Source organism: Aethalodelphis obliquidens, unplaced genomic scaffold (assembly GCF_003676395.1).
Source record: "Aethalodelphis obliquidens isolate GAN/ISIS:26980383/991018 unplaced genomic scaffold, ASM367639v1 scaffold96, whole genome shotgun sequence".
Classification (NCBI taxonomy): Eukaryota; Metazoa; Chordata; class Mammalia; order Artiodactyla; family Delphinidae; genus Aethalodelphis; species Aethalodelphis obliquidens.
The window spans coordinates 57,270-82,467 of record NW_020838040.1 but is presented as its reverse complement, the minus strand read 5'-3'; the positions used below and the strand labels follow the sequence as shown (position 1 = coordinate 82,467).

Below are 25,198 nucleotides of genomic sequence, written 5' to 3'. Positions count from 1 at the left end.
TTCTTTTGTGACTGGCTTGCTTCACTTAGCATAATGTCCTCAAGGTTCATCCATGTTGTGCATGTGTCAGAATTTCACAGGTACATGTAAAGGTATGAGACTAGAACACTCCCTAACACCATACACAGAAATAAGCTTAAAATGGATTAAAGACCTAAATGTAAGGTCAGACACTATCAAACTCTTAGAGGAAAACTTAGGCAGAACACTCTATGACATAAATCACAGCAAGATCCTTTTTGACCCACCTCCTAGAGAAATGGAAATAAAAACAAAAATAAACAAATGAGACCTAATGAAACTTAAAAGCTTTTGCACAGCAAAGGAAACCATAAACAAGACCAAAAGACAACCCTCAGAATGCGAGAAAATATTTGCAAATGAAACAACTGACAAAGGATTAATCTCCAAAATTTACAAGCAGCTTATGCAGCTCAATAACAAAAACACAAACAACCCAATCCAAAAATGGGCAGAAGACCTAAATAGACATTTCTCCAAAGAAGATATACAGATTGCCAACAAACACATGAAAGAATGCTCAACATCATTAATCATTAGAGAAATCAAATCAAAACTACAATGAGATATCATCTCACACCGGTCAGAATGGCCATCATCAAAAAATCTAGAAACAATAAATGCTGGAGAGAGTGTGGAGAAAAGGGAACACTCTTGCACTGCTGGTGGGAATGTGAATTGGTACAGCCACTATGGAGAACAGTATGGAGGTTCCTTAAAAAACTACAACAGAACGACCATACGACCCAGCAATCCCACTACTGGGCATATTCCCTGAGAAACCCATAATTCAAAAAGAGTCATGTACCACAATGTTCATTGCAGCTCTATTTACAATAGCCAGGAGATGGAAACAACCTAAGTGTCCATCATCGGATGAATGGATAAAGAAGATGTGGCACATATATACAATGGAATATTACTCAGCCATAAAAAGAAATGAAACTGAGTTATTTGTAGTGAGGTGGATGGACCTAGAGTCTGTCATACAGAATGAAGTAAGTCAGAAAGAGAAAGACAAATACTGTATGCGAACACACATATATGGAATCTAAGAAAAAAAAATGTCATGAAGAACCTAGGGGTAAGATGGGAATAAAGACACAGACCTACTAGAGAATGGACTTGAGTATATGGGCAGGGGAAAGGGTAAGCTGTGACAAAGCGAGAGAGAGGCATGGACATATATACACTACCAAACATAAAATAGATAGCTAGTGGGAAGCAGCCGCATAGCACAGGGAGATCAGCTTGGTGCTTTGTGACCACCTGGAAGGGTGGAATAGGGAGGGTGGGAGGGAGGGAGATGCAAGAGGGAAGAGATATGGGAACATATGTATATGTATAACTGATTCACTTTGTTATAAAGCAGAAACTAACACACCATTGTAAAGCAATTATACTCCAATAAAGATGTTAAAAAAAAAAGGCTGTAATACTCCATTGTATGCATATACCACATTTTGTTTATCCATTTGTCTGTGGATGGACACTTTGATTGATTTATCTTTAGGCTGCCATAATAATGCTTCATCATAATTTGTGTACAAATATCTGTTCAAGTCCCTGCTTTCAGTTCTTTTGGGTGTAGACCCAGAGGTGAATTGCTGAATCATATGGTAATTCTATTTTTAATTTTTTGAGAAACTGCCACACTGTTTTCCATAGTGCCTCCACAATTTTACCTTCCCATCAACAGTACAAGGGTTCCTCTCCAATTCTCTCCAACACTTGCTATTTTCTGTTTTGTTTTGTGTTTTTTTGATAGTAGCCATCCTAATGGATGTGGGGTCGTATCTCATTGTGTTTTTGATTTGTGTTTCCCTAATGATTAGTGACGTTGAGCATCTTTTCATATGTTTATTGGCCATTCATGAATCTTCCTTGAAGAAAGGTCTATTCAAATCCTTTGCCCATTTTTTAATCAGGTTGTTTGTTTTTTGCTGTTGTTGTGTTGTAGGAGTTCTCTATAATCTAGATATTAATCCCTCATCAGATATATGATTTGCAAATATTTTCTCCCATTCCATTGGTTGCTTTTCACTCTGTTGATTGTATCCTTTGATGCACAGAAGTTTTAAGTTTTGATGTAGTCCAACTTATCTATTTTTATTTTGTTGCCTGTGCTTTTGGTGTCAAGTCCAAGAAATCATTTCCAAATCCAGTGTCATGAAGCTCTTCCTCCATGTTTTCTTCTAAGAGCTTTATAGTTTTAGCTCTTCCACTTAGGTCTTTTATCCATTTTTAATTTTTTTTTTAATATGGTGTAAGATAAGGGTTGAACTTCATTCTCTTGCATGTGGATATCCAGTTTTCTCAACAAGACTATTCTCTCCAAATTGAATGGTCTCTTGTTGAAAATAATTTAACCATATATGTAAGGTTTTATTTCTGGGCTCTCTGTTTTATTCCATTTATCCATATGCCTGTCTTTATGCAAGTACAACACTGTTTTGATTCCTGTAGCTTTGTAATACGTTTTGAAATGAGGAAGTGTGAGACTTCCAGCTTTGTTTTTTTTTATTAGGACTGTTTTAGTAATTTGGATTGCTTGATATTCCATATGAATTTTAGTATGGATTTTTCTATTTCTGAAAAAAAAGGAAGTCTTTGGGATTTTGAGACTACAGTAGAACCTCTTACAGGAAACGTTAGCCAGGGAGGAGGGACATTTAGGCAAAAGGAAGGGCACAACCAAAAGCATGAAAAGATAAAAGCGTTTAGTGTATTTGGGGAACTGAAAGTAATCTGGTATTGTTGAAGCATTAGGCATACTTGTATCTCTGTGTATATGTGTAAGAGTGTAGACTTGGGTAGGAGATGAATTAAGAGCCAAAATAGAGGTCAGATATTGTGAAAGTGGATGTGTTTTGTGTTAAGAAGTTTAATGGGGATTAAACTTCTTAACATTAGTGAAGGGTTGGACTTATGGAGTGAAGTGATCAGATTTGTACTTTATAAAAGATAAACCTGATGGTAAAAGTGGGTGCTAGATTGAATAGGAAGAGGTATTTGCAGAAGCATCAGATAGGAGACTGTTGGAAAACTCACAGAAATAAAATGATGAGACTTGCACTATAGTAGGATTAGTGGGGATAGAAAGGAGGGAATGGACCTGAAACAGCTTTGTCCTACTATATACTCAGAAATATTCCAGTGGCTTCACTCTCTTCCTAGGTCCTGAAGTCCTCAGACCTGCAGAGCAGTTTCTGAACTCAGGGTGGTGGTTCCAAGTCTTCACCTGTATCATCAGTTGTCACCTTTTAGGAACTCAAATGGCTGTTGAAGACTCAGAGGTACAGGGGTCCCTCAGCAATAGCTAGCCCACTCCTCATCTGCCACTATCTGGGCCTCTGGCTGCTCCAAGGACCTTGTGTTTGTTTCTGTCCTACCTATGGGTTGGTCTGTCTTTTCTTGCTTTGGTCTTCCCTGAGCCCACTGGAATTCACCAAAATGAGAGTTGTCTTATCTGTTGTGACCCATTCCATCCACCTATGGAATTGCAGCTCTCCAGGCCCTCTGAATGTGATCCATGTTACCAATGTCTGTGACCCACCTGAGAACCTGTTTCTTCTGAAAGGACTGGAACCTTCTGCTTCCCTAGCTTTCCCTAACCTGACATCCTTCCATACTCTGTGACTCAGTTCCCTGTCTTCAGATAGAGTGGCACTGAATAGGAGTCATTAAGATCTCTGCCAGTTGAAATCCTCAGCTCTCTGCTAGGGCTTCACTGAATGGGTAATGATAATGCTGGTTCTAAACACCAGCAGCAGCTGGGGAAAGAATGTGCTCCCCCAGCCAGAGGCTGAGCCACTGAATACTGAGATCCCAAGTTCCTGTTCTGAACCCTGATGATCAGTTCCTTTGATGGGCCGTTTGTGGCAGTGCATGTGTGTTTGGTTGGCCCATCACAGTCACAGGTGGAGTCATGGAGCTAGGGGCAGGTAGCAGCCTCGAGCTCCCAAGTTCTTGGGGGCATTTTAGAACAGGAACCACTTTGGGAGTTCTGAAATAGTCAGCTCTGACCCATTGCCAAGAATGCACATTTGGTGATACGTGGGATGAAGCAAGCTGATCAAAGTACACAAGTGCCATCAGTACAGGGGAAAGCAGAGCCAGCTGAAAAGCAGGCTGTGGCTTGGGGTAAAAATGCAGTGATTAAAGTGATGATGGACTGAACCTCATAGGCAAACCGGGAAGAATGCAATAAAAAGGATCAAGGAAAGGTGAGGGAGAAATGTTTAAATGGGAAATTGGGAGGAGATGGGGAAAGAGAAAGGAGAAAGGCCAGGAAAAACAGATTTAAGGAGTTGCTGCTTCTTTGAAAGCCAAGAAACTGTTAGAGCAGAGTACAAGATCTCAGATCTTTGCAGCCCCCTGGCTGGGAAGTTTGGACTGGATTTTGTTCTTGAGCCCAGGCTACCTGGAGCACAGCCTCAGGAAATCAGAATGTGTTCTCATCACTCACTTTGTGTTCCCAAACAGAAGAGAAGAGAGGGAGGGTGGCCACCTTGATCCAGCTGAAGCATCTCCAGGAGGCCTTTTCTGGATGTCACATCGAGGCTGTCCTTCTACCACAACACGGAGCTGGTGATCCCCGAGTTCGTGGACATGGCTTTGCTCAGCAATATCCTAGAGGCCTATTCCTTTGTCTCAGGTAGTTGTTCAGTCTCAGCTGGGCCAGGTCTGAGGCCTGGGGCTGGGTAGAGCCATCTCCTGGGTGGCCATCTCTGGTCTTATACTCAGGAGAGAAATGCCTCTCATAACAGAGGGGCTCTGTGGTACTGAGTTTTGAGATGAAACGTTTTCTGGTTTGAAACTTAAGCTTTCTCTAATTTGGCAAATGGGGGGTTGTAAGAGCTTTATCTTGCTGAAAAATATTTGGTTTCCTTTTGGGCTCGGGTGAATGAAATAGCCTGGGGCTACTGTTGGCTTCTGTCATTAAGCATTTAACTCTGATATGTAAGGCCAGAATGGAGTATCCTCAGCCTGATTATTTCTATGCAGTGGTTCTCAACTCCTCCCAGGTTGTGTGTGTGTGTGTGTGTGCGCGTGTGTGTGTTTATGTGTAGTCTGTGTTTGGGGGGTTGTGTGAGAAGTTTGATAACCTTCTGGGAGCCATGGAGACAGAAAGTATGTGAGTCTGGGAGAGTCTGATATTTGCTCCCTCCTTGGTTCACAGTTGTTTCTTTTAGAAAGATGGCTGACTTTCTCCTCAAGATCATTTCTTGAGAACAGGTGCTGTTCACATAAAAGGAGTCATTTAAATATACCCAATAAAGCTGAAATTTTAAAAAATACATGAAAATGCTGAATAGTTTGAATGACCAAATTGATTTTCTTCTGCTTGAGTGAGTTTTTAAGGTTTTGTTAGTTTGCTTTTCTTTATTTTATTTGGCCTTATGTCTATGTTTGTTGTATAAAAGGAAGGGACTGAGGTTCTGCTTAGGTTTCCCCTGGGGGACTGGTTTTACTTTCTAGTTCTCTGGTCAGGCTTGATATGTGGTGACCTCAGAGTTCAGGTGCAAAACCTGACACTTCTATTTACAATGGCAAATCTGAGCTAGGACTGAGGATAAAGGCAGTTCATGGCTTTTTGTTGAGAGAGCATCTTGGATGACGTGCAACCTGATTTTAGAAAGGAGGACTTCTCAGGAGCCTGGCTGGCTCCTTTGTGGTTGGCAAGATGCAGCATGTAGTCTTCACATGCCTCAAGTCCAGGGTTCTCTCTTTTCAGATCAGCAAAGGCTCAGGTCATCAGTCAGCTCCTCACCTCCCAAAGGAAGTTCAGTGCCTGGGGCCTCCTTACCTGGGCACCCACACATCAGAGAAATCTCAGTTCTGCCCATTCTTCTAGGCTATTCTGGAGAGAAAGGACACTGGAGCTAGAAAAGAGATGTTTGAAACTCTGGTATCATGTTTTCACAAGCAATTAAATTGATGATCTCCTCAGTTCTATAGTGAGGACACCCCAAAATGAAGTGGGGTGTGGCAGGGGGGGTCTGGAGTTTCCAGGCCTCAGATGACACTTGCAAATAAGCTGTTGTAAGAAAATATCTTGGGTGAGAGCAAACAGGCTTCTGGACTTTGGAACTCTACTCAGCACAAGAAGTACCTGGCGGCTTTCCATTTTGACCAGGATGACCCTGAGTTGTGATCATTGAATGCCCTGGTGTTTACCATGTGTCTTATGATCTTGTTAAGGTGAAAGGGTACATGGCCCTGTTTTTCTCTCCCCTTCAACCTTTTTCCTTCCCACTCCATATTCTGGAATTAAATATTGCTTAGGATGCAGGAAGATAATGCTTCTTTTAAGTAAATATGGGCTGAGATAAAAAGAGAAGGAAAGAAAATGGAAAGTGGAGTGGCTAAAATAAAATGCATTAGATCAAGTAAATAGACTTGGTGGCTAAAAATTCATTCTGAGTGTGATTCAGAACACTGCCTGACTATAAAGGAAATGAATTAAAAAATTTAAAATATGGGGGGCTTCCCTGGTGGCGCAGTGGTTGAGAGTCTGCCTGCCAATGCAGGGGACACGGGTTCGTGCCCCGGTCGGGAAGATCCCATATGCCGCACAGCGGCTGGGCCCGTGAGCCATGGCCGCTGAGCCTGCACGTCTGGAGCCTGTGCTCCGCAACGGGAGAGGCCACATCAGTGAGAGGCCTGCGTACCGCAGAAAAAAATCAAAAAAAATTAAAATATGAAGGTGAAGATAACAGCTCCTAACTGCTCCTATTTTCTTCCACTTTATCAGTTGCTTCATCCATGTGGTCCATCATTTCAGGAACATACTTGCTAATACACATAACTCCTTTATTCCTTTGTCTAGTTTCTGGTTAAACCAACAGGCAAAATCCCAACTCTTAAGTAAACCCTTCTTTCTCCCCTTTCTCCCTCTGCACTCAAGTAACCAAACACTGTTACAACTTTGCAGGTTGAAACCATTAAGAAATTCATGGAATTTGGCCTTAGCTGAGGCTTTGTAATACTGCGTCATTCTTCCTATTTGCTTTTGGATACATCTTGCTCCCATTCTTCACAATACCCATTTTAAACCTTGACCAAGGTATGATTTAAAATATCTGTTTATCAAAATGTACCCGTATTTGGCAAATGCAAACTAAGAAAAAAAGGCAGCATTAATGAAGAAGGGTTAAAGTTAATATATAAAGAGCTCTTACAAATCAACAAAGGATAAGTGTCCCAAAAGAAAAGTGGACAAAGGATAAGAATCAGCAGTTTGCCAAAGAAAAACTACAGATTACTGGTAAAACATAAGCAGCTCAATGTCTAGCAATTAAACAAATGCAAAATGAAACCAACAGTGAGGTTAACTTTTTTCTTTTTTTGCGGTACGCGGGCCTCTCACTGTTGTGGCCTCTCCCGTTGAGGAGCACAGGCTCCGGATGCACAGGCTCGGCCTCAGCGGCCATGACTCACGGGCCTAGCCGCTCCGTGGCATGTGGGATCTTCCCGGACCGGAGCACGAACCCGTGTCCCCTGCATCGGCAGGCAGACTCTCAACCACTGCGCCACCAGGGAAGCCCCCAAGGTTAACATTTTAATTTTATAAAATTCTCAAATATTTGAGCGATTACATTTATAATTTCAATTTTGGAGAAAGTGTAGGGAGATGAGTACTTGCACATATTGTTGATGGGATTATAAATTGCTATAGCCTCTCTAGAAAATGATTTGGGAACAAATGTCAAAAGCCTTAAAACTACATATAGAATTTAGCCAGCAATTCCACAACTAGGAATTTATCCTAATGAAATAATTAGGGATATGGGTCAAAATTTTACTGTGAAGACAGTTTATCTCAGAACTGTTTATAATAGTAAAAAAAAAATGTAGGTGAATATTAATTTAAGTAGAAAGATGTTTATGATGTGCTGTTAAGTAAACAAAACCTGTTACCACACAGCATATACAGTATAATCCCATTATGTGTGTATATTCATATGTATATATAACCACATTTTACTACAAACTCTATCTGGATGCTGGGATTGTATGAGTATGTGTCTGTGTATTTTTAATTCTCTTTTGCTTAGATGTATTTATAAGTGTTCTATACTTCATTGATATTAGTTTTGTAATAAGTAATGTTATTTTATTGAAATTTTAAAATTTGAAATATATATATGTGTGTATATATAAATAAATAAATAAATAAATAAATAAATAAATAAATATATATATATATATATATATATATGTAAAATTACCACTGCCTTACTCTTTTCTGACTTCTCTAGCTGAGTATCTAAATGACCTGAACGTTACCACTTAGATGTGCCATAAGTGTTTCAAATTGAACCTGACCTGGAATGGAATATTGTCCCCTTTAAATATGCTTCTTTTTTAAAAATTGAACTATAGTTAATTTACAATTTTGTGTTAGTTTCAAGTATACCGTAAAGTGATTCAGATATATATATTATATGTATAATATATGTAATGTATAAAAAATATATATTTAAATATATACTTTTACATGTAAAAGAATGTATATATTTTATATATATAAAAAGAATATATATATATATATGTTCTTTTTCAGATTCTTTTCCATTATAGGTTATCACAAGATATTGAGTATAGTTCCCTGTGCTATACAGTAGGACCTTGTTGTTTACCTATTTTATATATAGTAGTGTGTATATGTTAATCCCAGACTTCTCATTTATCCCTCCCCACCTTTCCCCTTTGGTAATAAGTTTGTTTTCTATGTCTGTGAGTCTATTTCTGTTTTGTAAATAAGTTCATTTGTATCATTTTTTTAGATTCCACATATAAGTGATATCATATATTTGTCTTTCTCTTTCTGATTTGCTTCACTAGTATGATGATTTCTAGGTCCATCCATGTTGCTGCAAATAGCATCATTTCATTCTTTTTTTATGGCTGAGTAATATCCCATTGTGTATATATATACATATGTATATATATGTATATATATATATGCCACATCTTTATCCATTCATCTGTCAGTGGACATTTAGGTTGCTTCCATGTCTTGGCTATTGTAAATAGTGCTGCTATGAACACTGGGGTGCATATATCTTTTTGATTAGAGTTTTCTCCGGATATGTGCCCAAGAGTGGGATTGCAGGATCACATGGTAACTATTTTTAGTTTTTTAAGGAACCTCCATAATGTTCTCCATAGTGGCTGTACCAACTGACATTCTCATCAACAGGGTAGGAGGGTTCTTTTTTCTCCACACTCTCTCTAGCATTTATTATTTATAGACTTTTTAATGATGGCCATTCTGACTGGTGTGAGGTAATACCTCATTAGAGTTTTGATTTGCACTTCTCTAATAATTGGTGATGTGGAGTATCTTTTCATGTGTCTGTTGGCCATCTGTATGTCTTCTTTGGAGAAATGTCTATTTAGGTCTTCTGCCCGTTTTTTGATTGGGTTTTTGTTTTTTTGATATTAAGCTGTATGAGCTGTTTGTATATTTTGGAAATTAATCCCTTATCAGTAGCATTGTTTGCAAATTAAACATACTCCTTATTTTGTGTACCATCTAGGGCATCACCTATACTAGAAATATGATTTTTAGCCTTTGATGCATCTTCTTCACTGCCCATATCCAATCACTTACAGTTGGTCCATTTCACCTTTCAATGTCCCTGAAATGCCTCCCTTCTACTTTATTCCCACTGTAACTGAGTTGGTTTAAGCTCGTTCATGTTTTTGCCTGCTTTGCCATAATGGCATTTTCTATGGTCTACCAACCTCCAATCCGTGTTTTGTAGTGAAACGATGTTTCTAAAATGTAGCTGTGATGATGCAATTCTTTTTACTTTTTAGAATCTCTTTGTGGATCCTCGTTGTATCAAGGATAAAATCCAAACACATTTTTATGGTTTAACAGTTAGAGTTGTTTTCAGCTGCAAATAGTAGAAACCTTCAATTTGGTGGCCTAAACACATAGGAGTTATCTTACCCACATAACAAGGAGTCTCGAGGTAGGTGGTTGCTAGCATTAGCTCAAAAATGTAGGGGCCAGATTCTCTGTGATTCTCATGACCTTTTTTTTATGCTTTTCATCTCGTGGCTGCAAAATGGCTGCTGTTGCTCTTGCCTTTTGATTCAAGATTGAAAGACATATGAAAAAGGAAGGAGGTTCCAGCCGACCTCATCTCATGTTTCATAGGCTAGACCTGTGTCATATGGCCATTTCTAGCTGTAAGAGAGGCTGGAAAAATGAGAATTCTAGGCTTTTCAACTTCCAGACCAGGTTTATAATCAGGGGTGATTTTGCACAGTAGGGGGATTTCTGTCTATGTCTGGACACATTTTTGGCTATAACAACAGGTGAGGGTTGCTGCTAGTATCATCTAGTGGGTGGAGAAACATACTACAATGCATAGGACAACCCCTGTGACAAAGAGTTAACTTTTCAAGATGTAGGTCGTGCCAAGGTTTAGGAAACATGCTAGAATAGAGACAAGCAAGAGGCAACGGACTTAGGGATGGTTTGAGGTACTCCAATATGCAGTTTTTTATGTGGCTTACCAGGGCTTTTATTGTCTAACCTTGACTTCTCCATGCTCTTATTTAATTATAGTCCTCCCTGACTAAGGCCTCACTTCAACTATTCTAAACCACCTGCCTAGCCTTTTCTCATCTCTTTTGCACAGTTATTTCCTTATCCAGGAACTCTTCCATTCAGTCTTGGACTGGCTAACTCCTTCCCAGTCTTTAAAGTTCTCTCAGTCATCTTCTCCCCTTATTCCCTACTCTGGCTTAGGTGCCCATCCACCTAAGAATCATCCATGTGTTCTCCCTACACGTGTTTGGTTTCCTCTATCTCAGCACTTGAATTGGAGCAGTAAACACTTCTTGTTCTAACTACTTGAAAGCAACCCCTTGGTATCATAATATAACAATTTAAAATGAGGATAATCTCATTAATAATAATAACCTCATTAATAACTTCTAGGAAGGTTGTTAGAAAGATTAAGCTGAATGATTGCTCTTTTTAATTTAATGTTTTGAATTGATAATACATTCTCCAGCCTCACTCTTCCATTCTTTTTAGATTTTTCTTTAAAAATCACCTTCTCAGTGAGATTCCTTTTGGTCACTTTGTCTACCTCCTTCCCTCCAGCACACATTTAACATATCATATCTTCCTTCCTATTTTTTCTGTTTTCTCCTTATCACCACCTAACATACCACCTATTTTATTTATTTATCTTGTTTATCATCCATCTCCTTACTAGCTTACTAGAATGTAAACTCCCAAGAGCACAGAGATTTGTGTTTCGTTTATTTACTGCCATATCCTCAGCATCTAGAATAGTGCCTGGCACCTATTAGATGCTCAACAAGTTAGTGAATAAATGTTGCTCAGTGATCAAACAATACAAAATGACATGTAGTAAGAGGTCTTACTCCAGAGCTGTCTCCTACTTCTAGTCCCCAAATTTGATCCATACCAGGCTTCTCTGCATCTTTCCAGAGTTCTTTGTGCAGATATAAGAAAATATGAGCATACAGTCTCACCTTCCCCACTGTTATACACAGGTAGCATATCCTATATACTGTTTTGTACTTCACTTTTTTCACTGAAAAATGTATTTTGAAAATATTGTATTTAATATCAGTGTATAGAGAGCTTCCTCATTCTTTTAGACAACTACACACTGTTCCATTGTACAGATGAATCATAGTTTAACCAGTCATGGCCAGTGGGAATGGTTCAAATCTTTTCAAACAGGACAACAAGCCTGCAATAAATAACCGTGGCATACATACGTGTTCAAGTGCATTTGCAGAATAAATTCTCAAAAGTAGAATTGCTGGATCAAGTGTACAATAATTATTATTTATGATAAGTATTACCAAATTGGCATTTAAAGAGTTTCACAAATTTACTGCTTATAAGATATATGAGAAAACCCTGTTATAGTATTTTCAAACTGTTGGATTTTTGACAGTCTGGTAGATAAAAAATAATATCTAAATGTTATTTAATTTTTGTTTCTCTAGGTCATAGGTCAGGAAACTTTTTCTTTAAAGAGCTAGATAGTAAATATTTTCAGCTTTGTAGGCCATACAGTTTCTATTCTAACTCTCAACTCTGTGTTGTAGCATGCAAGCAGACATAGACAAAACATAAATGAATGGGCATGGCTATGTGCCAATAACAAAACAGACAGCTGGCCAGATTTGGCTTGTGAGCCATGGTGTGCCAACCCTGCTTTCAGCGAGCATCTTTTCATATGTTTAAGAGCCATTACTTTTCTGTGAACTATTAATATTGGGTTGGCAAAAAAGTTCGTACAGGTTTTTCTGTAAAATGCAATGGAAAAACACGAACGAACTTTTTGGCCAGCCCGATTTTTTTTTTTTCTCTTTTTTTGGCCCATTTACTTTATTGGTGTCTTTTTTGCTCTTTCTAGGTGCTCTTTATATATTAGGTCTCTGTTACATATTTCAAATATTTTTCCCAATTTGTCATTTAACTTTGCTTACGGTAATTTTTTTCATTGAATAAGTTTTGGGGGATTATTTTTTTACTTAACCAATATTCTTTGGATGTTTAACTGCCACTATAGCTGTGCAGACCATGTAGTATTTAACCAGAATTTGAATCACTTTTCCTATGAGATTGGCATGAGGGAGGTGGTCTCAGCAATGAGGGAGAGTAGACCAACATTACTCAATTAATAGTCACAAATTTGGAGATTTAAGAAAGTATTGTAATTTCTGTTTTCTATTATTATTATTTTATTATTTATATGGGAATCTGGTGAAGGCTGAGAACCTTTATGTCTCTAGGCCAAAGGCACTGTTGACTCACAGTAAATTTTTGTGGAATAAAGTAATCATTTGTTGACTTATAAAATTAAAAAAAATCCAACAGTTGGAATATCCCCTTTCGGAGAGTTTGGTGAAAGTGGTACTTTCATACACAGCTGTTGGCAAGATAAAGTAATGTACCATTTTTGAACATTCATTTAGCAATTTGTATCAAGAGGTATAAAAATATATACCCTTTTGACATGATGATTTCTATTCTGAGAATCCATTATAAAAGCAGTAAGTGAAACAAACAAGCAAAAAAGAAAGTAGTGTTAAGCACAAAAATGTTCCTTCCATCATTTTTACTAAAAAGGAAATTTGCAACAACCTAAGTATCCAAAGGTAGGAAACTGTTTTTGTAGCCTATGGTGCATTCACTGGGTAGAATACTATGTAGCCATTGTTAAGTAGGATTGACTGGAAGACTGTGGAGCAATACAGAAAGACATTTACATTATATGAAATGTGTATCCTTGGGGCAAAGAATGAATAGGTGGAGCACAGAGGTTTTTTAGGGCAGTGAAAATACTGTGTATGATGGATACATGTTATTATACATTTTTTGAAACTGATAGAAGGTACACACCAAGAGTGAATCCGAATATAAACTCTGGGCTTTGGGTTATTATATGTCTATTAGGTTCATGTGTCAAATATAATAATTGTACCAAATTATACCAAGTGTAACAAATGTACCGCTCTGATGGGAGATGTTGATAATGGCGGAAGCTATTGCATGTGTGGGGTTGGGAGGTATATGGGAAATCTCTGTACCTTCCACTTAATTTTGCTGTAAACCTAAAACTTCTCTAAAAAAATCATCTTAAAAATAAACAAAAAGTATATCCAGAGAAAAAAATATAAGTTGTATATAAACTGATTATAACCAAGTAAATATAAATTTATATAAGAGAAAGAAAGAACAGAAGAAAATTCACTTCACTGCACTTCATAGTGTGTAGTTATATTCAGGTTGTAAGATTATGGTGATTTGATAGATTTTTTTCTATTCCCTACTCTTTTAATATTGTATTATTATACATAAATCATTTGTCACATATATATGCATATATCCTTACTGGCATATATCTATTTATCCACATATAATAATTGAACTTTTAGAAATTGTGTATTCATGATTTAATTCAATAAATACTTAAGAGATAGTCACCGTGAGCAAAGCACTGGCTGGATGCTGTGGCAATCCAAAGTGAATCATACGGATTCTCTTCTCAAATTTCTCACTGTTGTATGGGGAATATAGTGGTTACATAACTGATTATAATACAACTATATAAAGTGTGCCTAGATTGGAGGAGCTAATTACACTCCTCCCTTCCATACTCAAGGAGCCAGAAAAGCATCAGAATACAGTATCAACTTGCCCAGTAAATAAGCCAGATCAGATAATGTGTCAGGGCCTTCTACCTAGCTGCCCTTGAGTCCTGGGCTATAGAACTGCAGGTCTTTCCCACTGCAGGTAAAGAAAAGTGAGTAGGGTGGATTAGGATGAGGTGGAATAATGAAAGGCCTCTTCTGGGGTGTTTTCTGCCTGGGGGCAAGAGAGGGGGAGTAGGAGAAGAGAGGGGAAGCTGAAAGAAGTGAAAGCAAAGGAGAACCAGCACCAGAAGGAAGGAGCACCAGAGCCAGCCTAGTGGGCACAGTGATTCTCCAATACTCCTTCCTGGGGAAGAAAAAATCAGAGCTGGAAAGAGAAGGAAGGAAGCTTTCTCCAGCATTTCAGAGAAGGCAGAATTGTTAATGGAAGTCTTTGTTTTTCTATGGGGAGGGGCAGAATCCCATAAAGAGACATCTTCACAGTGCCTTAAGAATTCAGAGAAGAGTTTGTGCTGAATACTCCCTGATTCTACACAAGTCACACTGTTCTCTTTAAAACCTATTTTTTAAAATCTTTTCTTTTCCACTCAAGGGATTGCAAGCTATAGGACCAAGAAGAAAGTCCATGCAGGGAAAAGATTACGTTTGCACAGACCTCAGCTGAGCTGGCCTGGACTGGTGTTACTGTTCTCTCCTACTGAGTCTGTTGGGCATGATCTGACTTCCAAGGGTGCAAATGAAATTAGCCCCAGGACCTCCCCATAGGCCCTCTTCCTGCCAATGAAAACAATGACCCTGCAGGAAGCAAGATATAGCAATACATTTATTTTTATTTATTGAGGGAAAACTACCATCAATAGCCCTCTCTATTCTGCTTCTTGGTCAATTAACAGCTATCTGGATCTCCTCAAGACAGGGTAGATCATTGCCTAAGAGGAAGTGACCTGGAGCAGAGAGAGATAAAGCAACCACAATAGAACTACAGTTTGATTTTTGTAAAAGAATAATGAAGAGAAACAACACAAATTATATCAGCTGTGAAAATCAGTCCTGAGTCACCTGCTCAGGATCCAGTGAGACTCAATAAAAACTCCTTGCCCTCTCTGGTTGCTTTTACTGGGTTTCTCTGGGAATCTGTGTCTGAGACAATTGTAGGCAAAAAAAGATGTTTTCTGATCTGGGAAGTTAAGACAGGACAGGATGGACTAGTTACGCTAGAGGGAGAATAGTGGTTTCCAACATTCAGTTCAGTAACCATCTTCAAGTTAACCTATGTTATAGGTGGGGTGAGGGCAGGTTGTGAAAGAGAGACATTAATTCACAGGGAAGGGAGGATGGGATGAGAAAAGAAAGGAAGGGAATAAGGGAGAGAAGGAAAGTGGGAGGAAAACAGATAGATGGATAGAGGAATGAGAGAGAGGGAGGGAGGGAAGGGAAGGGGGAGAGAGAGGGAGAGAAAGGAGGGAAGGAAGGAAGGAAGGAAGGGAGAGAGGGGAACAAAATAAATAGAGTGAGAGTAAGTTATCAGTTATTGCCAGGATCTGGGATAATCTCTTTATGCTTGTCATCTGTAATATCTTTACCACAATTCAGCAGAGTTGGTAGTGTTATCGTTGTTTAAAAGAAGAGTCTGAGATGAGGCTTCAAATACAGGTCTGCCTGATGGTTTTCCACCCTGGTAAAAGCATGGATTTGTACATCTTTTCTAGAAAGCCTTTTCAGATTCCCATATTTGAACTTAGCTTTTCCACTCACCTTTGCATTTCCAGAAATCCTTCTTCATGTTTCTGTAGTTGCGCTTCCCTTTGGTACTGCAACGGATAAGGCCATCTTCCCTGCTGGGCTGTTAAGCTCCTCAAGGCAAAGAGCTCACTCAGTCCTCTCAGTGTTTGCTGAATATCTGTTTGCTCGATGTTGGCTGGACAGAGTTCAGTTTCAGCTTCCTTCTCTCTCCCTTTCTTTCTTTTCTTCCCTCCCTCCCTCCTTTCTTTCTTTCTTTCTTTCTTTCCTTCTTCCTTCCTTCCTTCCTTTCTCTTTCTTTCTTTCTTCCTTCCTTCTTTCTTTCTTTTTTCTTTCCTTCCTTCCTTCCTTCCTTCTTTCTTACTTTTTCTTTCTTCCTTCCTCCCTTTCTTTCTTTCTTCCTTCCTCTTTCTTTCATTCTTTCTTTCCTTCTTTCCTTCTTTCTTCCTTCCTTCCCTCCTTCCTTCCTTCCTTTCTTTTTCTTTCTCTTTCTTTCTTTTTTCTTTCTTTCTTTTTCATTCTTTCTCCCTTCCCGTCTCTTCCTCCCTCCCTTCTCTCTGTCTCCCTCCCTCCCTTCCTTTCTTTCTTTAAATGAGATATAATTTGACATAGAACATTGTATAGATTTAAGGTGAGAACATGTTGCTTTGATACATTTCTGTATTGCAGTATGATCACCATTGTAGCATTAGCTAACGCCTCTTTCACGTCATATAATTACTATCTTCTTTTTTTGTGGTGAGAACAATTAAGATATAGTGTCTTAGCAACCTTGAAGTCTATAATACAATATTGTTGTCTATAATGACTATGCTGTGCATTAGGTCTCCAGGACTTATTTATCTACTAGTTGATAACATGTACCTTTAAACAACATATTCCCAGTTCTTCCACCCCACAGCCCCTGGTAACCAGGGTTCTACTCTGTTTTTATGAGTTCAACTTTTTTAGATTCCACGTGTTACTGATATATATTATTTGCCTTTGTCTGACTTATTTCATTTTAGCATAATGCCCTTGAGGTCCATCCATGTTATAAATGGCAGGATCTCCTTCTCTCTTATGGCTGAATAATGCTGTAATATATATCACATTTTCTTTATCCATTCATCTGTTGATAGATACTTAGGTTGTTTCCATAATTTGGTTATTGTGAATAATGCTGCCATAAACATGGAAATGCAGCTATCTCTTTAAGATGGTGATGTCATCTCCTGTTTCCTTGATAACCCAATAGATGCAGAAAAAGCATTTGACAAAATACAACTTTCTTTAATGATAAACCCTCAAACTTGGTATAAAAAGGAATATATCACAGTATAATAAAGGCAATATATGACAAGCCCACAGCTAACAGCATACTAATTGGTGAAAGATGAAAGCTTTTTGATCACAAAGCCTCCACCATTTTACTAACCCCTTTACATTTTTGATGTCACAATTGGCCTGTTTTTATATTGTGTATTTTTTAACAGACTATAGTGGTTTTACTTATTTTTAGTACCCTTTTCCTTTAACCTTTATACTGTAGTTAAGTGGTTAACACAGCTTCACAGTACAGCATTAGAGTTTTCTAAATCTGAAACTGTATATTTATTGTATATTTACCTTTACCAGTGTGTTGTATACTTTAATGTGTTTTCATGTCACTAGTTAGCATATTTTCTCCTTCATATCTGAAGGATAATTTTGCCAGGTAAAGTATTCTTGGCTGGCAATTTTTCTTTCAACAATTTGAATAGGTCATTCCACTCTCTCCTGGCCTGTAGCGTTTCTGCTGATAAATCCTCTGATAGCCTAATGAGGGTTCCTTTGTAAGTTTATTATCTTTCTTCCTCTGGCTTTTTAAGGATTCTCTCTTCTTCCTTGATTTTTGACAATTTCATTATAATGTTCTTGGCGGTCTTTTGCATTGAGATAGTAGGATGATCTATTACTTTCATAAACTTGGATGTCTAAGACTCTCCCTAGGTTTGTGAAGTTCTCAGCTAGCATTTCTTTAAATAAACTTTCTGCCCCTCTCTTCTCCTCTGGAACTCCAGTTATGCTATATATTTGTGTGTTTGATTGAATCCCATAGATCATGTACACTTTCTTCCCTCTTTTTCATTCTTTTTTCTATGTTCACCGCTGATTGGGTTATTTCAAAATTACTGTCTTCCTGGTTGCTTATTTTGTCTTCCATTTGATCTACCCTGCTGCAGATTCTCTCTGTTTCATTTTTCATTTTAATCATCAAATTCTTCAGCTCCAGAATTCCTGTTTGGTTCCTTTTTATGGTTTTTAACTTTTTGCTAAATTTCTCACTTTGTACATGTATTTTTTTCCTGATTTTATTGAATTGTCTTCTGTGTTTCTTGTAGCTCACTGTTTCCTCAAAACAGCTATTTTGAATTCTTTATCAGCTAGATTATAAGATTTTTTGCTTTTGAGTTCAGTTATTGAAGGATTATTATCTTTTGGTGATGATGTGTTTTCTTGATTCTTCCTCTTTCTTGTAGTTCAGACACCTCCTCACATCTTTACTAGTTGCTCTCAGATAGGGTATACTGTTTGTTGATCCTGTTCTATCTGGGGTTCTCTCTGACCTTGTATTTATACACCTGCTCTGTACTTCTTCCTCCCTCTTGTGGCAGAATTCTTAAGCTTTTATGTCTTCTGTGGTTCTTACAACTCACCTGGCTGGCTGCTGGAAATCTCTCTTGTTTTCCAGAAGGTAGCACTACAGCTCAAGTTTGTGTTTTCTCTCTTGCCCACAGATACTGGTCTGTTTTTCTAATAGCACTGCATTCACCCTGCTCACTCCTGCTGCCAATCTCTGAGTGCAAACAAGGAGCCACCACAGAGTGAGGGGGTGGGTGGGTTTAGTACTTGGGGCATTGGGGGTAACCACCAGCTGTTGGGGATATCCTTGGCTGAGGTTCTCCCAGGGGCTCTTGAGTGGACTTCCTGCTGAAGCCCTGAGCACAGACAGCAGGAACCATGCCCCTTTAACGCCTTTTGATGTTCTTATTAGCCTTTTCTGATCTTCTCCCTTCCCCCAGTCATAGAGGTCCTGTTTCCAGTACTCCTAGTGTTGCTGGAGAAAAATGGGTTTCTCTTGCAGCATCCAGCGTAGCTGGGGTAGCCGGGCACTCACACTGTACTCTCCTTTTCACCTGTGGGCAGGTCACCACGGGATAGTTCAGTCTGTTACTGTGTCAACTTGTGGAGGGGGCAAAGCTGAAAAAGTTCCTCTTTCCCTCTCTGCTGCATTCAAACTCATGTGGGTGTGTGTGTGTATGTGTGTGTGTGTATGTGTGTGTGTGTGTTTTCCCTCCAGTGGTGTGCTCTAATCACCTCCAAGGGGCTGGAATTTTACAAATTCTCTCTCATCTGTGGGTATTGCCCAAGTCAGCACTCTCCAGGTTTTCCCCAATCACGGCTGGGAGTTGTTGAGGCAGGTTTGCTCGCTCTGCTGATTCTGCAGCCCAAACCAGTGTTTGTCTGTCTATTACCAGATGAACAGGTAAGCAGGACTTCTCCCTGGTCCCTTGGCATATGATATGAGATCACACAGTTCCCACAGAGGCACTGTGGTTTATGGATCGATACCTCATTAGTTGTACAAAAAGTAAGGATGTCTTACACTACCATGATGTTAATGTCAGTCCCTTTTTACTATGTTGCATTGTTTGTTGACTACTCTTATGTTGACTCTTCGTGTTTTCTTTTTTCTTCTTTAAACAGTTTTTATTTCACATCATCCCTTTTTGTATTCAATCATATGCGTACATTTCTTCCCTTGCACTAAACATTGGACTATTCGTGTTTTCTATTTTCTTCTCTATTCTTTTCTTTGTACCTATACTTTGTATCTATTTTACTCACATCACTGTCATTTCAGTGGAGGTTTCAGAGAGAAGGAGGGATTATAAACACATGTGTTCAGTATGCTGTGTTCAGACTGATAGAACCTTTTTTGGGTACAATTTGAAACGTATAAAACCTGAAAATGCCTAAGCCCTTTGATACAGCTGTTCTGTTTCTAGATTAACTAAACTGTAGAAATAATTCTGCAATGCATAAAGAGATATATACAAGGACAAAAAGATACTGACTTTAGCATTGATTGTAATAGTGAAAAATAGGAAACAATTTATATGCTATCAACAAGGAAAAGGTTAAACTTTGATGTCTATACTACAGAAGAATATGCAGCAGTCAGAAAGAATACTATTGACATATGTTGAAACCTCTCTAAGAAATATTCTTAAATTTAAAAAGCAAATATAAATCATATATGATTCCATTTATATTCTTTAAAAACCCACAAAACAATATATACATTTTGATTCATACTTACAGGTGAATATAGATTATGGATCTGATTTACTGATGTCAATCTTGGGTCTGGTCAGATTGACCACGCCCTTTGACTCAAGGCCAGGCATGTCCCAGTGCTCTCACATGTGGAAGGTGAGAGCTCTTCATTCAGTGGCTCTCATTCTGTTGAACACATCATACAGGGATCATCACTGGGCCCACTAAGTATATTACTCATCAGCAGAATGATTATTTTCTTCTCTCACCACGAAAGGGCTTAAATTACTCCCCCACAAATTAACCTGATGAGTGTTTGCAAAAATGCCCACACTGGCTTTCAGTCTGTGATTGTATAAGTTATCTATTGCTGCACAGCAAAGCACAGATCTTCCTCAACTTACCCATTGTAAATTTAAAATATCATGTCAAAAATGCATTTAAAAAAATTTTTATTTTGTATTGGACTATAGTTGATTTACAATGTTGTATCAGATTCAGGTGTACAGCAAAGTGATTCAGTTATATGTATACATATATCTATCCTTTTTCAAATTCTTTTCCCATTTAGGTTATTGTGGAATATTAACCAGAATTCCCTGTGCTATACCGGAGGTCCTTGTTGGTTATCTATTTTAAATATAGTAATTCGTATATGTCATTCCCACACTTCCAATTTATCCCTCCCCTCTACCTTTCCCCTTTAGTAACCATAAGTTTTTTTCTAAGTCTGTGAGTCTGTTTCTGTTTTGTAAATAAGCTCATTTGTATCGTATTTTTTTGCTTCTACATATAAGCGATATCATATGATATTTGTCTTTTCTCTGTCTGACTTAACTTTACTTAGTATGATAATCTCCAAGTCCATCCATATTGCTGCAAATGGCATTATTTCATTCTTTGTAATGATTAATATTCCATTGTGTGTGTGTGTGTGTGTGTGTGTGTGTGTGTATATATATATATATCCATTCATCTGTCAATGGACATTTAGGTTGCTTCCAAGTCTTGGCTATTATAAGCAGCACTGCAATGAACATTGGGGTGCATGTATCATTTCGAACCATGGTTTTCTCCAGATATATGCCCAGGAGTGGGATTGCTGATTCATTGGTAGCTCTATTTTTAGTTTTTTAAGGAACTTCCATACTGTTCTCCATAGTGGCTGTACCAATTTACATTCCCACCAACAGTGTAGGAGGGTTTCCTTTTCTCCACACCCTCTCCAGCATTTATTGTTTGTAGACATTTTGATGATGGCATTCTGACTGGTGTGAGGTGATATCTCAATGTAATTATATCTCTGATAATTAGTGATGTTGAGCATCTTTTCATGTGCCTCTTGGCCATCTGAAGGTCTTCTTTGGAGAAGTGGCTCATTTAGGTCTTCTACCCATTGTTTGATTGGGATTTTTCTTTTGATATTGACAAAAATGCATTTAATACACCTAACCTGTGGAACGTCATAGCTTGGCCTAACCTACCTCAAATGTGTTCAGAACACTTACATTAATCTGCAGTGGGGCAAAATCATCTAACACAAACCCTATTTTTTAATAAAGTCTTTAATATCTCATGTAATTTATTGACTACTGTACTGAAAGTGAAAAACTGAATGGTTGTCTACGTTCAGAATGGCTTAAGTGATCATGTGGCTGACTGGGAGTACAGCTCACTGCTGCTGCCCAGCATCAGAAGAGAGTACTGTACTGCATATTGATAGCACAGGGAAAGATCAAAATTTAAAATTAGAAGTATAATTTCTACTTGAGTGCATATTGCTTTCACTAAATTGTAAAGTTAAAAAATCATAAGTCTAGCCATTGCAACTCAGGGACCATCTGTACCTCAAAACAACACATATTAATTATCTCTCTGTTTCTGTAAGTCAGGAATCTGGGATTGGCATAGCTGGGTTCTCTGGTTCAAGGTGTCCCACAAGGCTGCTGCATGACCAGGGTTATGGCCACCTCAATGCTCTACCAGGAGAGGATTCACTTCAAAATTTTAAATTCCAGTAAAATAACGTTATTTATTACAAAAGTAATGTCAATGAGAATAGAATACTTAAAAATACAGCTAAGCAAAATAAAATTTAAAATACACAAAACATATTCATACACTTCCAAGCTTTGAAGGCTGTTAGAGGCCACCCTTAGTTCCTCCCTATGCAGTCCTCTCTGTAGTACAGATCATAGCATGGGAACTGACTGCATCAGAGCAAGCAAGTGAGTAAGTTAGAGAGAGCATGAGTAAGTTAGAAGTCAGTCTTGGGTTACCTGATCTCGAGTCATCCATCACTTTTGTTAGAAGTAAGTCACTAGGTCCAGCCCACTATGTCCAGCCCTTGGAGGGAAGGACTTGCATAAGAGTATGAATACCAAGAGGTGGGGGGTCATCTCAGAAGTTACCTACAACTATGATTAAAAGGTAATTCAAGGGGTTGCAGGAGCAAATTCAGAAGCAAAGATTTTTCTGGTATAAGCAGATGGCACAGTTACTTGCTTCTAGTAAATGCTAAATAATATTTTCTTTTTAACTTTTCATTTTGAAATAATGTTGAAGTTAAGTTACAGGAATAGTAAGAGAATTCCATACACTCTTTACCCACATTCACCATTTGTTGAAAATTATATTTTAAAAACATTATGCAGTTTGTCACATGGAAAGGCAATATTTGTAACCATCAAAGCTTTGAGGTCTGGTGAGAGGCGTGCATCCTGTGCTGGAGTCATATTTGCTCTCTGCATATATAGTGGTCATCTCTCAAATGTTCTCTTCTTCCTCCTCCTCCAGAAAATCCTGAGCGAGCAGCCCTGTACTTTGTCTCTGGTGTGTGCATCGGGCTGGTCCTCACCGTAGCTGCCCTGGTGATGAAGATCTCTTGCCACACAGACTGCCGGCAGCATCCCCAGAAGAAGTTGCTGCAGGACCAAGAAAGCAGCAGCAACAGCAGCGACAGCGAGGATGGCAGCTCCTACGCGGCATCCGACATCTCAGTCAGGAGACATCGTCGCTTCGAGAGGACTTTGAACAAGAACGTCTTCACCTCAGCGGAGGAGCTGGAGCGTGCCCAGCGGCTAGAGGAGCGGGAACGCATCATCAGGGAGATTTGGATGAATGGCCAGCCCGAGGTTCCTGGCACCAGGAGCCTGAACCGCTACTACTAGGGACAGGAGCAGGAATCCACACCCCGCTGTTAGCCGCCTGGTAGAGAAAGGGTTCCACAAGGAGGGTGGGCACAAAGGGTTGAACGCAGCTCTGCTAATGTTATGGTGGCAGAAATAAGCAGGACATTCCCATTTTCTAGCCAGGAGGACTGATTTCTCCCTTTTTACTAAATTTATGGAGAAGTAGAAAAAACAAGTTGGTTCATCAACTTTTCCAGGTCTTGGAATGGTGCTGAAAACCCTTCTCCAGCAACGTAGATGGAGATTAGAGAAATGGAACTTGTGGTTTCTCTTGATTTCTGAGGATCTCAGAAGTTTCTGCAGACTTCGTTGCTATGTGTTATTTCTTTACAAAAGGAAATATTATACAGCATGAGGGCTAGGAAGAGCAGGGTTAACTTAACCCAGTAAATGCAACTTTCTAAATGACTCCATGCTATGGAGGTGATTTTGATCCAGATAGCATGATCAATGCTTATTGTTTAAGGTCTATTCTTTCAATCTTGTGTTGCAATGGCAACCTCAGGGATTAAAATCCTATTTTTTATTAAAGTTCCCACTTCACTCATGAAAATGAATAATGTATTATAGGAGATGTGTCAGTGAACTAGAAAAATGTCAATAACCTCAAAGGATGAAGGTTTTATTTTAAATAGCTTATAAAGAATGTATTAACACGCAATTAATGCTACATGCATTTGAAAATGCAGCACAAGAATAAAAGCTGTGTTTTTCCCCCTTTTGGAGAGAAGAAAATTTTGTTATGACTCTAGGTAATCATGATTTTAAACAATTTGTTTTAAAAAAAATCCCGTTTGGATTTCTAATGAAAGAATGGGAATGGGAGGTGAGGAATAAAGCCAAAATTAAATTGGGATAAAAAATAAATGTTACATAAGATCTTTTTTTGTTTTATGTTTATCTCTGTGGTTACACTTACCCTAAACAGCAGCCCTTTTATATAGTTGGGTATGGTCTTTTGCCAGGCCCTTCAAATAGCTGGAGAATTGTGAGAAACTGGAGAATGGAGAAATGGCCCCTAGGGGCTTTTCATTTTCTGTATGTTTCTGTTATGATTACAGTATAGTTGAGTGATTGTTAAGCTGATAGAGGAATAGAAGACTTACCTAAGGCTAGAAATAATATGGTGGCCTCATACTGAGAGGGGAAGTTGGTAAGGAAGGAAGAGGGGCAAGGCTGAACCACATTTAGAAATGGGTTACAGAGGAGGAAGCAGCATCCTACAGCCTGATAGACGGCAATAATGCATTCTATCAGTCTGTCAGATCGCTTCTCTGGCCATGCAGTGGGTTGCTTAGTCAGCCTGTCTGGATGCTCCAGAGCCTTCCTAGTGGATTTCCCCGGTTCATTGGCTTTGTCATCATACCTGAGAAGATGGTTGGGAGACTTCCTCAGCTGGACACTCTATTACTTTGGGAACTCACTATCTGTGATAGGGGCTTGGAAGTCTGTCTTAAGAACTGAATGGTTACAGATATCTGTTTCCCAAGGGGGCAATAGTTTGCTTGAAACCTTCAATGGCTGGCTTGATTATACCTTTTTGAGTGATCTCATTGGCTAGTAACAACTGCCAAAAATCTTGTTAAATCTGCCTCTCTGAATCTGGGTTCTTACCCTTGTGGTTTCAGTCCCTTGGTAACAAGTGCAGGAATCATCCCATTCCCCTGGGCTTTAGATTAACACCATCTATATTGGCTTGTGCCACTTTTTAAAGTTTTAATTTTTAAAATTAATTTTTATTGGAGTATAGTTTCTTTACACTGTTGTGTTAG

General features: G+C 38.7%; 1 protein-coding gene across 5 annotated transcripts in view; it reads left to right on the top strand.

The window, feature by feature from the left end:
* EVA1A (eva-1 homolog A, regulator of programmed cell death) overlaps positions 1-24,305 on the top strand; it is a 70,009-nt gene extending 45,704 nt beyond the window's left edge. For 3 of the 5 annotated variants that reach the window (XM_027095929.1, XM_027095926.1, XM_027095927.1), the window contains 3 exons: positions 3,199-3,317; positions 4,507-4,678; positions 23,032-24,305. In XM_027095929.1, the coding sequence (XP_026951730.1) occupies positions 4,633-4,678; positions 23,032-23,405 (420 nt within the window). In that variant the 5' untranslated portion in view covers positions 3,199-3,317; positions 4,507-4,632 and the 3' untranslated portion in view covers positions 23,406-24,305. The remainder of the gene's footprint in view (positions 1-3,198; positions 3,318-4,506; positions 4,679-23,031) is intronic. The other 2 variants (XM_027095930.1, XM_027095928.1) reach the window with 1 other exon arrangement.
* The last annotated feature ends 893 nt before the right edge of the window (positions 24,306-25,198 follow it).